At 49.1% G+C, this 12,596-nt stretch overlaps 1 protein-coding gene across 2 annotated transcripts in view; it reads left to right on the top strand.

The window, feature by feature from the left end:
* The first annotated feature begins 551 nt into the window (after nt 1–551).
* The window catches only part of LOC144138170 (ras-related protein Rab-37-like), a 167,465-nt gene continuing 155,420 nt past the window's right edge, over nt 552–12,596 (top strand). Inside the window, exons 1-2 of one of the 2 annotated variants that reach the window (XM_077670324.1) lie at nt 552–708; nt 10,806–10,916. In XM_077670324.1, coding sequence (XP_077526450.1) covers nt 577–708; nt 10,806–10,916 — 243 coding nt within the window. In that variant the 5' untranslated portion in view covers nt 552–576. Of the gene's footprint in view, nt 709–10,805; nt 10,917–11,981; nt 12,454–12,596 lie in introns of those variants that run through there. The other variant, XM_077670323.1, reaches the window with a different exon arrangement.

The following is a 12,596-nucleotide window of genomic DNA, read 5'->3' as shown; positions in this document are numbered from 1 at the left end:
TAGAAGTCATAGAACACAAGCCCCTTCGATATTTCCTCCTACGTTTTAAAATCCAGCTTTTCCACGCATAAAACAAAGTAAAGTACTTAAAATTGAGCCCTGAAAGGGCCCAAAAACTATCTCCACGCTGTCTTGCGCGGAGCACCCCAAAAGCGAAACTTGCGCTGCAGACGGATTCCCACGAAAGCAAGCAAGTGCAACAGAACAACCGCGGAGTCCTAGCCATGAATGCGGTATACTGCTCAAGTCTCGATGGGAAAGGCCGCTGGAGGATAATCCTCTAGGCCTTCGGAGCAAGCTGGAATATATTTCGTTCCCCCGCTGAGTGCACGAAGCACTTAGCTAGGGGTGGGGGGACAGAATAGCAGACGACAGACTTGTTTTCCTAGCCGCAGCCGTAGCCGGAGCCAAACCGAAGGCCGTATCGATCCGCGCACAGGACGCACAAAGCGGGTGGGCGGAGTGGCTTGAGCGCTTGAGCGTCGACGGAGGGCGCACCACGGCGGGCCCGAACACCACCCGAACTGCGGTCGAGTGAGAAAAAAAGAAAGGAAGAAAATCCCGCTCTCGGCAAAGATGGCCGCCGAAGCCGATGGCGGCGCAGGTCTGCGGGTTGTCACCAATGGCCAGGACAAACCGCGGGTCCAGAGCCGAGGATCGGCCGGATACCTGCTCGAAGACCCCGACGCAGACGACATCATTCACAAGGTGGGTCCGTAGCAGACGACAGGAACGCCGGCGCAGCGCCCGGGGGCACGTACGTGACATTTGCGTGCGGCGCGTTCGTTAACCCCTTAAACCACGTCGCTTTTTTAGGTCAGTATGCTGCCGGGTAGCGTTCCTCCGATCCGGGCTTCGCGCCTCGAGCTCGGTGGGTGCTAAACCGAAACTCGGCGTCAGTTCTTTCCGTTGAGGAAGGAGTGCAGACTTGAGCCCGTTTTAACGGCGCACCGGGCCGCCCAATGTTGAAAATATGGCCGGGGACCGAAGGGTTGCATCTGACAGCTGACGAACGGCGTGATCTGTACCGCATAGCGCCGGCGATTGCGTGTACAGGTGCGCCGTTTTCTGCTGAATTCTTTTCTTCCGGCTGCTTGTACTGTAACCCGCGGAGCAGGTCCCGGCATGGTCCCCGTGTTGCGGTATAGCTGCAGAACGGCGTGGTTACATAACTTCCACTCCGCATCGTTGCCGCGGAAACTGCGACTCAGTTACCCCGCAAAGTTTCATTGTAAACGACGCGGGAAATACAATTTCCGGCGGGACACCTGGACCGCTCTACATCAAAGCGTCTGTCTGGCACCAACTAGCTCGCACCTCGCAAATTAGAGCATTACCACTAATAAGATCGACGAAGATTTAGAAATTGCCCTAATAACGCAGTTCAATTGTACCCGGGTTCGAACATCGATGTGTACAAATGCAACTCGGAAAGACAATTGCTAGCTCCGGACGCTGCATTTGAAGAAGGGAAAAAAGAAATACCGGAGAAGGCCACCTTTTAAAATATGGATAGGGCGTGGACTACCGTGAAATGCGGCACTAGCTGAGCCTCCAGGGTAATAATACACCTACATCTCAAAGCCAAGTTCAAGTGGAATCAAGCAGGAAGGTCTTTTTTTTTTAAATAGACTGTAGCCCGTTGCATTTCAAAAATATTTTTCGTGTATACGTATGCGCTCGCAAGGGATGCGTGGTCCCCCTGCGGTGTTATCTTTTGTGGTTACCTTATCTCAAGCGTTATATTTTTCCGGTATAAACAGGCATGTCCCCTTCACGAAGATGTCTTTATTGGCGTTCTTATTGTAATCTATGGTACCCGTTACTCATTCCAAGGCAGTTTGGTACGGTGTTTACCCATGCAGTGTGAGACAGGCCAAAAATACACAGACGCAATGAACGGTGGAAGATAACGTACCAGGATCGAATTAAGGTGCAGCTGAAGCTCCTCATATATAATTTGATCATGTGAAGCCGGAGGCAAGTGGTATGCATGTGAAACTCAGGGGAGAAGACGGAACTTCCAACGCTTAGAGCACGCGCCTTGCTCACACTGTCACCCTTAGTTGGTAGGGAGATTACTTCCCGTTGCTTCGCAGCTTAAAAAAGAAAAAAGATTGTCGGCTGTCTCGAAGAGCTCATTTTTTTACTGAGCATTCATTACTGAGAGAACGCGACCGGCACACTTACCTAGAAAGGCACTGGTTACTTCCAATTCGTTTAGTTATACAGTTGAACCTCGTTATAAAGAACACTGATATAGCGAATTATCGGCTATAGCGAGCTAAATACGAACTTTGGCTGGTCACGCTTCATTTAAATGACACTGATTCTTTTTAAAATGAAACCGAAACTGTGAGAGCAGCGCGCAATATCGGATATAACGAAGAAATATTTGATCAGTAGGCTGAGAAGCTACTTGGAAAAAACTCCCGGCGTCCGAAACTGCACCAGTAGAAAAGGCCGTTTTGTTCACGGACACTGTGGACAACTTCATCCTGCTCAGTGTTGGGAACAGCCACCAGACAAAGATCGCACCCTTCCTCGAAAGAATAAGAACGCAGGTGTGTTTTATTAAATTAACTTTGTTCTGTTGTAATTTCCCGTTTCATGTCCTGGTTCATTGAGCTTGAAATGCCATAAGGAGAAAGGTAAGTGATGTGCGAGAATCCCTGCAGTACCTGCTCTGTGAATGTGCTCGATTCAGTGCTGACTTTGGGACTGCCGCTTTCCGTGGACATGCAGCTAAAGGACGTTTTAGGACCATGGGCTTGTCCCAAACGTGCTTTACGGGCTACAAAAGCTCTGATAGAGTACCTGCAACACACGGGTCTAGACCAGTCGCTGTGAATAACTCGCCGTATCTGTACGCATCAACTTCTTGAACATCATCGCCATCATCTTCATCACGTCATCAACTGGCGCAGCAAGTTAGGCATTTTAGCCCAGCTAATATCGCTAGACTTCATTAAAGGTCTCTCTCTCTCTCTCTCTCTCTCTCTCTCTACCTTGTCTCTAAAAGGTTCGAATCTTAAAATAATTCGTTTTTGTATCAATGGTTTTTTGCAAGAGCCAGAATTCCGACTCGGTTGAGCCGATTTTTACCTCTACTGTTACAACGAATATCGGATATACCGAACTAAATTACTGTCCCGATACCTCTTTGTTATAACGAGGCTCGACTGCAGCTATGAGGACAACGCGAATCCAGAAATCGGCTCCCGTGAGTTACTGGCGTTGTAGGAATGGCTACCCTCTTGAGGGTGGTGTTGCGGTGTGGAGACGCGAAAACTGATTGAATTACGCTTATTAAAAGGGAGCGGACTCGAGCAGAAGACAGTTCAAATTTAGGAAGAGAACTGGACTTGGACTGGTCATGTGGTGAGAAGGAGTGACAACCGCTTGACCACCAGGGTAGCGCTACCAAGAGGCGGGTGTAGATATAGGGGAAGATCGTTAACTCGATGGAGGTACCACTTAAGAAAATTCGTGGGCGAAGAACGGACTCGGGCAGCACAAAGCAGGAGTGGTTGGAAGTCAACGGGGAAGGCGTTCGTCCTGCGGTGAGCCTAAATGGGACGACGACGACAATGATGATGATAACGGCGGCGGTGGTGGTGGTGGACATTATGATGATGAAAAGGCAACGCCGAATGGGTAGGAGGGGGGAGGGGGTAGTTGAGGAATTTAGTTACCGGGGCTGACTAAACGTAGGGGACGGTTCGGTATGTCTACAGACAGGCATCTCGGGGTGAAGACGAACCGAAAGGTTGTTTATGACTCATAGACAGCGTACATATTTCGGGACAATTATTTCACCAAGAGCCTTAGCAGGACGTGTGGTGAATACTTCAGCCTTCGGTGTCATTACGCTCAGAAAATATGAACCAGGCAGTAATAATAACAGTGCAAAAAGGAAACTGGCGTCGTTCAGTTTTACAGGTTTAGAGGGGAAGAGAGGGAATAAGCGTCGATTATAGCAAAAGGTGGTGGTTGTGCCGCCACTCGGTGGGGCGGCTTCAAAAAATTGAAACGAGCGCAAAGGACGAGGACACAGAAACACAGCAGACGGGACGAGCGCTTGGGCCTTGGCCTTGGCTTCAACCCTGGCAGGGGTGACCACAGTTGTCTGGTCAGGGCGATCACAGGCTGGTCAGCAGGCCCTACTCCCATTGCTCGTGGAAGGGGTCAGGATTCCGGGTGAGAGATGGGGGAGAGAAGAACCATACCGGAAGGAAAAAAGGGACGGGGGGTGCATGTGCTCAGCCGTTGTGTTCCCCAGCACCGTTAACCCCCCCCCCCCCCCCCCCCCCCCTCTCTCTCTCTCTCTCTCTCTCTCTCTCTCTCTCTCTCTCTCTCTCTCTCTCTCTCTCTCTCTCTCTCTCTCTCTCTCTCTCTCTCTCTCCCCCCCTCTCTCTCTCTCTCTCTCTCTCCCCCCCCTCTCTCTCTCTCTCCCTCTCTCTCTCTCTCTCTCCATCCCTCCCCCCTCTCTCTCTCTCCATCTCTCCCTCCCTCCCTCCCTCCCTCCCTCCCTCCCTCCCTCCCTCCCTCCCTCCCTCCCTCTCTCTCTCCCCTCTCTCTCTCTCTCTCTAATGCGTAGATAGTATGCACATTGCACATTATATTCTGTTTTAGGGGCGAAGACGCTTAGGGGCTCGGGCTGTCGGCGTCTCCTGTCGTCGTCGGCGTTTCATGCAGTCACGACGCCACGCGCTAGAACGTAACGCGTAGTAAAAGAACACTCGGGGACACTCGTTTTCCAACGCCTCGCGCTAGAACGCTTCATGCTTCAAGCAAAGCTGAATATATCTGACCCCCAACAGTTTCATCTCCGTGGGCAAAAATGCCAAGGCGTCAAGAATACACTTATACACTGCAAGCTTCGCCCCTCCCCAGGTTTCACATTAGTGGAGACGGCCCGGGATTTTTTGATGCCTATTGCACAATTCTCGGTATTTGACGGAGAAAACTTTCTCGGGTGCAGCTTTCTTGTTTTTGGAAGCAAACACGCCCTGTATCGGTTAGAACGGGGCTAGGAGCATAAGTACATAATAAATATTAACGGGCAGAGAGAGCAACTTCGCACGTCGATATAAAAATTACGACTGGGCAATGGAATAACGAGGGAAAGGGGCACTTTGCCCAATGTTCCGACGTTTCTAATAGACGTTATTTTTTTTAACGCTGGGGTTCGCAGAACCGATGCCACATGCTTACATGCCACCGTCAGAATTTCTTTGTTTCTCTTTTTAATCCTGCTGGCCGCGACCAATTTTAAGCGGAAGGCGCTGCAGCCATTATTTTGGCGTGCCCTCGATAATTTCCTGAGCCGCACGAAAGCGCCCCAGCTGGTGCCTGCAAGAATGGGTATATACGCTGTTTTGCTTTTGAACTAACGCGAATTAATGGCTGAAAACACGCATTACACTTCGCTATACAGCAAAGTACGTACCGTTCGGAGCCACATTCCGGGTTTAAAAGCAATCTCGAAGCCAGCGTTTAGAACTTTGTTGTAATTAAGCTTGGCCGCACTACTTCCTTCCACATAGTATTTTTGCCCCCACCAGGTGTGCAGCCTAACGAGGTTTTACTACGATTGAGAGTATCCACTTCAGTTCTTATTTGTTTTTTGTTTATATTTAATGCAGAGAACCAGAACGACTCACATTTGTCTGTTTCACTAGAAAAGCCAAGAGTCGTGATAATCTTAATCACACCTGTTTCAAGCGAAACGAATTTAGTGGAAAACGAGCCATAGGCAAGGTTTTTCAGCTTCGTTCATTAACAAATATTTCCGAATAAAAAACATTACTCTGTTTCACTAGAAAAGCCAGGAGTCGTGATAATCTCTATCACACCTGTTTCAAGCGAAACGAATTTAGTGGAAAACGAGCCATAGGCAAGGTTTTTCAGCTTCGTTCATTAACAAATATTTCCGAATAAAAACTTTAACCAGCGAGAAGCTGAAAAAAAAAACAGCAAGACTGCTTATTTATTTTCCAGTTAAACCAGCTGCTTGCCGAATAATTAGCTGATATTTTAATATTAATGAAATAGTTACGCAAGGACTTTATTAATTAACTGAAGTTTGCGCACAAAGCAGGCGGGGACATACTAGTAGTGAACTGCAATCTGCCAGCGAGTTCACAGCACTAAGGAGGCCGTGGCGCACTTTTTGTGGCAACCCAAGAATAACAGCAATTATTAAATTGACGTCATCGCGTGGGGATGGATGGTTTGCGGTTTCTTTTTATGTCATCATGCTGCGCCCGCGGGAGCACGTAAAAATGTATTTCCAAAGTAAATTCAACAAACCAAAGCTTTATTACACACCTTCTTCCAACAGCGTTGCCGAGGCTGAGAAATTAACGTTATGAAAACGATAGAGGGGCAGCGGAGGTTAAAGGAACCACTGAGATTAAAGCATCATCCGCGGGAGTCTTCATCCCCTTTACAAAGCTTGGGGAGGCGCGCGATCCGGCGTGTGGGGAGCATCGAGCGGTTCCAATTAGCCCGGGCTATCTCCCCCCAAAATAGCGCTGTCTTCTGCACTGCGACGTCGCTATAGCCCGAGACACATCCGTCGATATGGGCGCGCACGAAGCATTGCTTTGCTCCGTCGCATATCTTTTTTTCCGTGTTGTCCTAGCTCTTTCGTTGTTTTCTTTGCGTCCGGTACGCCCCAAGGACGCGCACTATGCCCTTTTCTGTTTGCTAATGTGCGCGGTCACGCGCGATTAGGTTCTCGCTTAAACTTTCTCAGGCCGGGCTCGGCTGAGGGCATTGTTTTGGTTATGACGTAATAGATTCGGTTGGTTAGGCCGCGCGCTGGTTCGTTTTCTTTGTCTTAAGTTCGGCAAAGTTAAGTTTGCTTACCTTTGGGCTTGGCCGAACCACGCTAGGCCCTGTTCATTTCGGCTTGGTTGGGCAGCTAAGTTCGGAGTGCGCTGGAAGTGTCTCCAGCAGTATTCTTTTCTCTTTTTTTGTATGCATCATGCGTCACTGGCAGCCATGCATAGCCTCCGTTTCTGAATATGGTAAGCAGAAAGACATTTAGGTAAAGAAAGAATGATTTGCAAAGAGGAATAAAAAAAAATTACAGGCAGCAGAAATGAAGTGATAAAAAGTAATGGAAGATCCAGGGGTGGATCTTTATGACTGAGCGAGCATCTCATCATTCTCTTTCGCGAACTTGAAGCTCGGTACGATGCACACAGCTTGTCTCGGCTTGAGAATCCCGCAACACGGCCTTTCTCGCACGCATCTCGCACACTGTGCCCAACGGGCTTTGCCTTCTAACAGTCTCAGTGGTAACGTCTGCTCGCTTTTGGATTGTAGCAGCGGCATTGACTACCTGTCGCTCCTTCTGTTGTCCACCAGTGTCGGAATTTTGTCTCTGTCATTCTTATTCCATGCTCCCTTTCTGCCTTGCGGCCCTGTACTCTCTCCACATTACATTTTATGGCGCGCACCAGCGTTAACGGGATGCGTTTAGGCGCCGTGCGACGGCCGCGCGAGGTGGAGAAAGAAGTTAACGGGCCACGCTTCGACTAGGCGTCAACTATGTCGGCAGCTGTGCGAACGCAGCGCCACCACAGGTTCGACTGACGTCGCCACTCTTTGCACGCGCTTTGTCATTACGTTCTCTGTTCTTCTGTTGCTCTCTGTCTGTGGACCAACGGCGAAAGTTTGTACCAAAATGCGTCATCTATTGCCCACGAAATAAAATGCAACCGGCTTAAAGACGAATAAAAATTACAGGAAATAGCCGTAGGTACGTACGTACGTACGTACGTATGTATGTATGTATGTATGTATGTATGTATGTATGTATGTATGTATGTATGTATGTATGTATGTATGTATGTATGTATGTATGTATGTATGTATGTATGTATGTATGTATGTATGTATGTGTTTATGTACGTATGTACGTATGCATGCGTGCATGTATGTATGTATGTATGTATGTATGTATGTATGTATGTATGTATGTATGTATGTATGTATGTATGTATGTATGTATGTATGCATGTATGTATGTATGTATGTATGTATGTATGTATGTATGTATGTATGTATGTATGTATGTATGTATGCATGCATGCATGTATATGTATGCATGCATGCATGTATATGTATTTACGCATGTGCGTACGTACGTATGAAACTACATTGAGATGTGTGGTGCATAATACCTAAGTCAATAGTTGCAGTCCACGACTCTGTTAATCGGTCCAATGCGATGACTGGTAGAGTCAAAATAAATTTCCGCAGAATTCCTATTCACTTAACATTGCGTTTTACAGAGTAAAATCGTTCACTTGAAAATCGCTCGCTGCGCAAAGCACTGCATGTCTTTTGCAGCGAAGCTTTCTATGACTAGGATCTAGCAGATCGTCTCCGGCGACAAACCGAACATAGACCATTAGGTTTCATCGTACGGAGAACGATACCAACGAAATAAAAAAAAATCCCAGGGCCTCCAGATTTTCAATAATCCGTCTTATATTATCTCTAAAGAATGTTTTCCCAGCAGTGCATTTATAACGAGAGGTGAAGCCGACTTTAATATGATCGGTGTAAGCTTGGTTTGGGCTAAACCCTGGCTTTCCCACATTCTGTGTTGCGCGGTGAAGCATGACCATCGACGAAGGCGTATGGTTACAGCCCTACTTCATACTCTTATTCACCGCCGCCGCCTCACAAGCCGTGGTGGCGGCCCTTCGGGCAGCCATGGCGGCCCCTGAGGCCAGTGGCGTCAATAAAAGCTTCTCTCTCTCTCTCTCTCTCTCTCTCTCTCTCTCTCTCTCTCTCTCTCTCTCTCTCTCTCTCATTCCGGAGTCGTGTATACTCATCGCCACCCGCGGCGTCTCTCTCCCTCCTGAGATGCGCAATACCACGCGCTCTGTTCCAGGCCGGGTGCCTCGATTCCATCGCTGCCGTAGGGCGGAGCCGCGCGTGAATCGAGGCGCCCTATTTTAACGTTTACAGAACCACGTTGCCCTACTCCACGTGCGTTCCAAGCGGAACGTGGACCCTATCTAGTCGAACCTTTCGTAACTGTTTCCGTTTGATTTCTTAAAATGCCGCCAGAAGCCATAGTGGCGCGGGCGACAGCAGGCGACGGAATGAATTTTGCTTTCGCATAAATCAAGCATCCAGGAATTTTTTTATAAAGGAACACTGCAAATATCACTTTTGTATTGACTTTTTGCCTCACATTTGCGTAATGCTTTGTTCTTGTTCTACAATGTTGACAAGTGTGAATATTGCCCCCGGACTTAGACGCTATAGATTTGCCTGTGGATATATAAACCTGTTGCGCAGCTTCTGTTTCACTCTGGCTGGCTGGCTGAATCGAGTCACAGACAGACAGACAGGCCCAAGAAAGACTATCGTCTTTAAAAGTGCAATTCCTGTGGTCGCAATCGAACCGGAGTCCCCCGCGTTATTAGGCCGACGTCTATCCGATTGCGCCATCCCCGGACACGACCGGAGCAGTTTGGATTTAAAGGGGGGTGTACGGACGTTCAAAATTAGGGTGAAAAATCATGCACCCCACCACATACGACGACGACGACGGTTGAACGCGAAGCTTTCTTCGGGCGAAATCAAGTGGCGAAGGGTCAAAGTCAAAGCCGCTGGAATCAAAAGTCCAAACTGCGTGCGAGTCAAACTCAGACGACAACTTAGGAATCTCTCGCGAGAAATATTCTCGTTTAACAATCTTCGTTGTTATACGGAGGATAAACATTTTTTTCGTCTCATGAGGCAGATAAGATTCTCACCTCAAGAAAAAGAGAGGGAGAAAATACCACGCACAGCGCGTACGCACATTGCAAGGGTGCTTAAGTACCAGAATATCATGATTATCATCATAATCGTCACCATCACCACCACCACCACCACCACCACCATAATCCCACTTGTTTCCAATGCAGGAGCAAGGCGAGCTTTCATACATGTTCACCCAACCGATCCTGTCTTGAAACGCCTATTTTAGATGCGAAGCATCTCCTGCTCGGGGCTGTGTCCCTCCCTCGTTGTCGTTGTCCGCCGTCCGCACTCTACTGCGGATGCGCGTCTCTTCAGCCCCGTCAGCGTTTGGGCTGACGTCAGCGCAGTCCACTATAAAAAGAAATAGTGAGGCGGCGCCCGGTTTCGATCCCATGACTCTCTGGCCGCAACTGGAGGTACGTGGCGCTCTTCCCACTGCGCTACAAACCGAGACGGGAGCATGTGCTACGAACGCGCCTTATGTCCTTCACTCATTCAAACTACGCCAAGAAGCTACTGATACAACGAAGGCACGCGAAGCTGAACGTCAACGGAAAACTGAAAACTGATGGGAACTTCAGTCGACCCCATGGCTGCTTCGCATACTACTCAGGATTCCCTTACGGGAAGATGGTGTAATTTTTCACATGCTTTAATGCTGGCTTTTGGAACAACACTCCAGTTACGCGGAAAAGCCAGACGACACATAAAAGGCAGCCTATATTTGTTTGGGTGACTCCTAGCTGCAAGAGCAAATTGTTTGACAATATTGTTTGTCAGCATAGAAGTTGGACACAAAAGGTGGGAATTCAATAAGTGCGTGGGTGAAATTGTCTTGCTAGTGCAAATAGTTTGACATTATGAGAAGGCTCAGCATAGTCCATCGAGGGGTCCTCCATCACTTTTGCCAGTCCGGAAGGGGTACACTCAAGGTTGAGGGCCACCACCCTAGTCAATTGTACCATCAACTAACCATGACTAACCATGTTCAACTACCTCTCCGTCACCGTTCTTCTTCGCCCCAGACGATCCTGGTTGGTGACAGCGGTGTGGGCAAGACATCGCTGCTGGTGCAATTCGACCAGGGCAAGTTTCAGACCGGGTCCTTCTCGGCTACCGTCGGCATCGGCTTCACGGTGGGTCAATCCCGATGCTTGTTCGCTGCGTTTATCGGGAAGGGGGCACATCAGCGATATTCTCTGCGCTCTGAAGCCAGTCGCCCCCGCCTAGTCGTTTGACATATATGGGTATTCCAACCTAATTTCTAATTCACAGACCAAGATGTTTTTTCCCGTCAGAAACAAACTGTCCTTGGGTTGAAAAAAAACCACTTGGAAACGAATAGTCAGATTCCGCGAAGTGAGAATTTAACGCCCACTGGTGTTCAAAATGCCACCTTGCCGCAGATTAGCGCAGGCTGTGTATTTGGTTTCTTGGCGATATAAAATTGTTTGCCATTCCCGCTCTGTGTCTATAGGGTGATTGAGGCGCACGTATAGGTCTTTTATATATCCGTCGCTTTCAGCCTACAAATTTTGTTTTCGGTCGGCCATTTTCGCTCTCAAAGTTCAGAACATCAGCGTGCCATCGTTCATAGTTGATGCCAATCTGGAGAGGACATGTGGGATTTTGGCAAGTTAAGACAGTATTTGTAGGCGATGAAATTTCAGTTGTCACGACAAATAATAAAGCACATGTCCCGAAATGACAAAAGATGAAAAATGGCGGCTGGGTTGCAGGACAGTCAAGTCATGAAGTGACGAATTCATGACATCACAAATCCATAAAATTAGAAGTTTTTTGCAGGTCACTGGAGGCTTTCTGTATCCTAGAATGTAGTCTTTAGGCAGGAAATAAGATTTTCAAAGTCAAAGCGGCATCGCGGACGGCTATCCCCACGTTGGGCGCCAAATATGTGGATTATGATTTACAAAAAAAAAAGCAGGTTTTTTTAAAATGCGGCATTATTCGGAGCTAAACTCTCCCCAAAGCTTTCGCTCACCCCAAGGCGTATCAATTCTTGGCGCGAAAATAAAAGCGCGGGACCTCGTGCTTCCACCAGCTGCTGCCGCCATCTCCATCAGCGATTCCGAAACTCCCAACGCGCCGCGGCCTTCCGCGTTTCCGACGCGCACCGCGTGGGGGCGACAATGTTCCTATTTCTTTTTTCTTCCGATGTACTTGTTCCAAAACGGCCCAACGTGTCGCCGTCGTTACCTAGCGCGCACTGACCGCCTGCTCGCGCCGGCGTTAACCTCGGCGCTCTCGCCGTCTGCTACGACACGTCTTCTCCGACAATGAAGGAGGCGTCTGCTAACGTATGCGGTTGGCACCGCTTCGCGCGGTGATCGGTTAATCGAGCCCGCTCCCAAGTGTGCCGCGCCGCTGTGTTGTGCTTGTTTCGCCGCGCGGTCGTAAGCGACCCTACCCGGCGCGGCGGTCCGTTGAAGGGAGTAACAGGATTTTACGACCGCGATGTCGTCGAATCCCGCTTCGCCGGTGTCGAGGACTTCTTCGACAGCACCGAGCTCGGGACGCGCGTCGCCCGCCCCGCCGCCACCGTCGACGATGAGCGGCTGTCCTGTCGTCAATGGCAACGGTCCAGCGTCGCGTCGGGCCATGCTTCGCCACTCGTCCATCAGCAGTGTCGAGTTCTACGATGTCGCGTTCAAGGTGAGTTGACGTGCCTGACTTTTTTATTTTCCTCCGCTGTGCTGAATTTGTGCGTCGGCACCTCCCCCCGAACCTCTCAATCGTGCTCCCCCACCAATGTCGCCTGTCAAGGGATGTCACGCGTGGATTATCGATCGGAAGTG

This window comes from Haemaphysalis longicornis, unplaced genomic scaffold (assembly GCF_048455015.1).
Source record: "Haemaphysalis longicornis isolate Haplotype H1 unplaced genomic scaffold, Haemaphysalis longicornis Haplotype H1 scaffold_5, whole genome shotgun sequence".
NCBI classification, from domain to species: domain Eukaryota; kingdom Metazoa; phylum Arthropoda; class Arachnida; order Ixodida; family Ixodidae; genus Haemaphysalis; species Haemaphysalis longicornis.
Note: the sequence above shows the minus strand (reverse complement) of the source record. Positions and strands in the feature narration are given on the sequence as shown.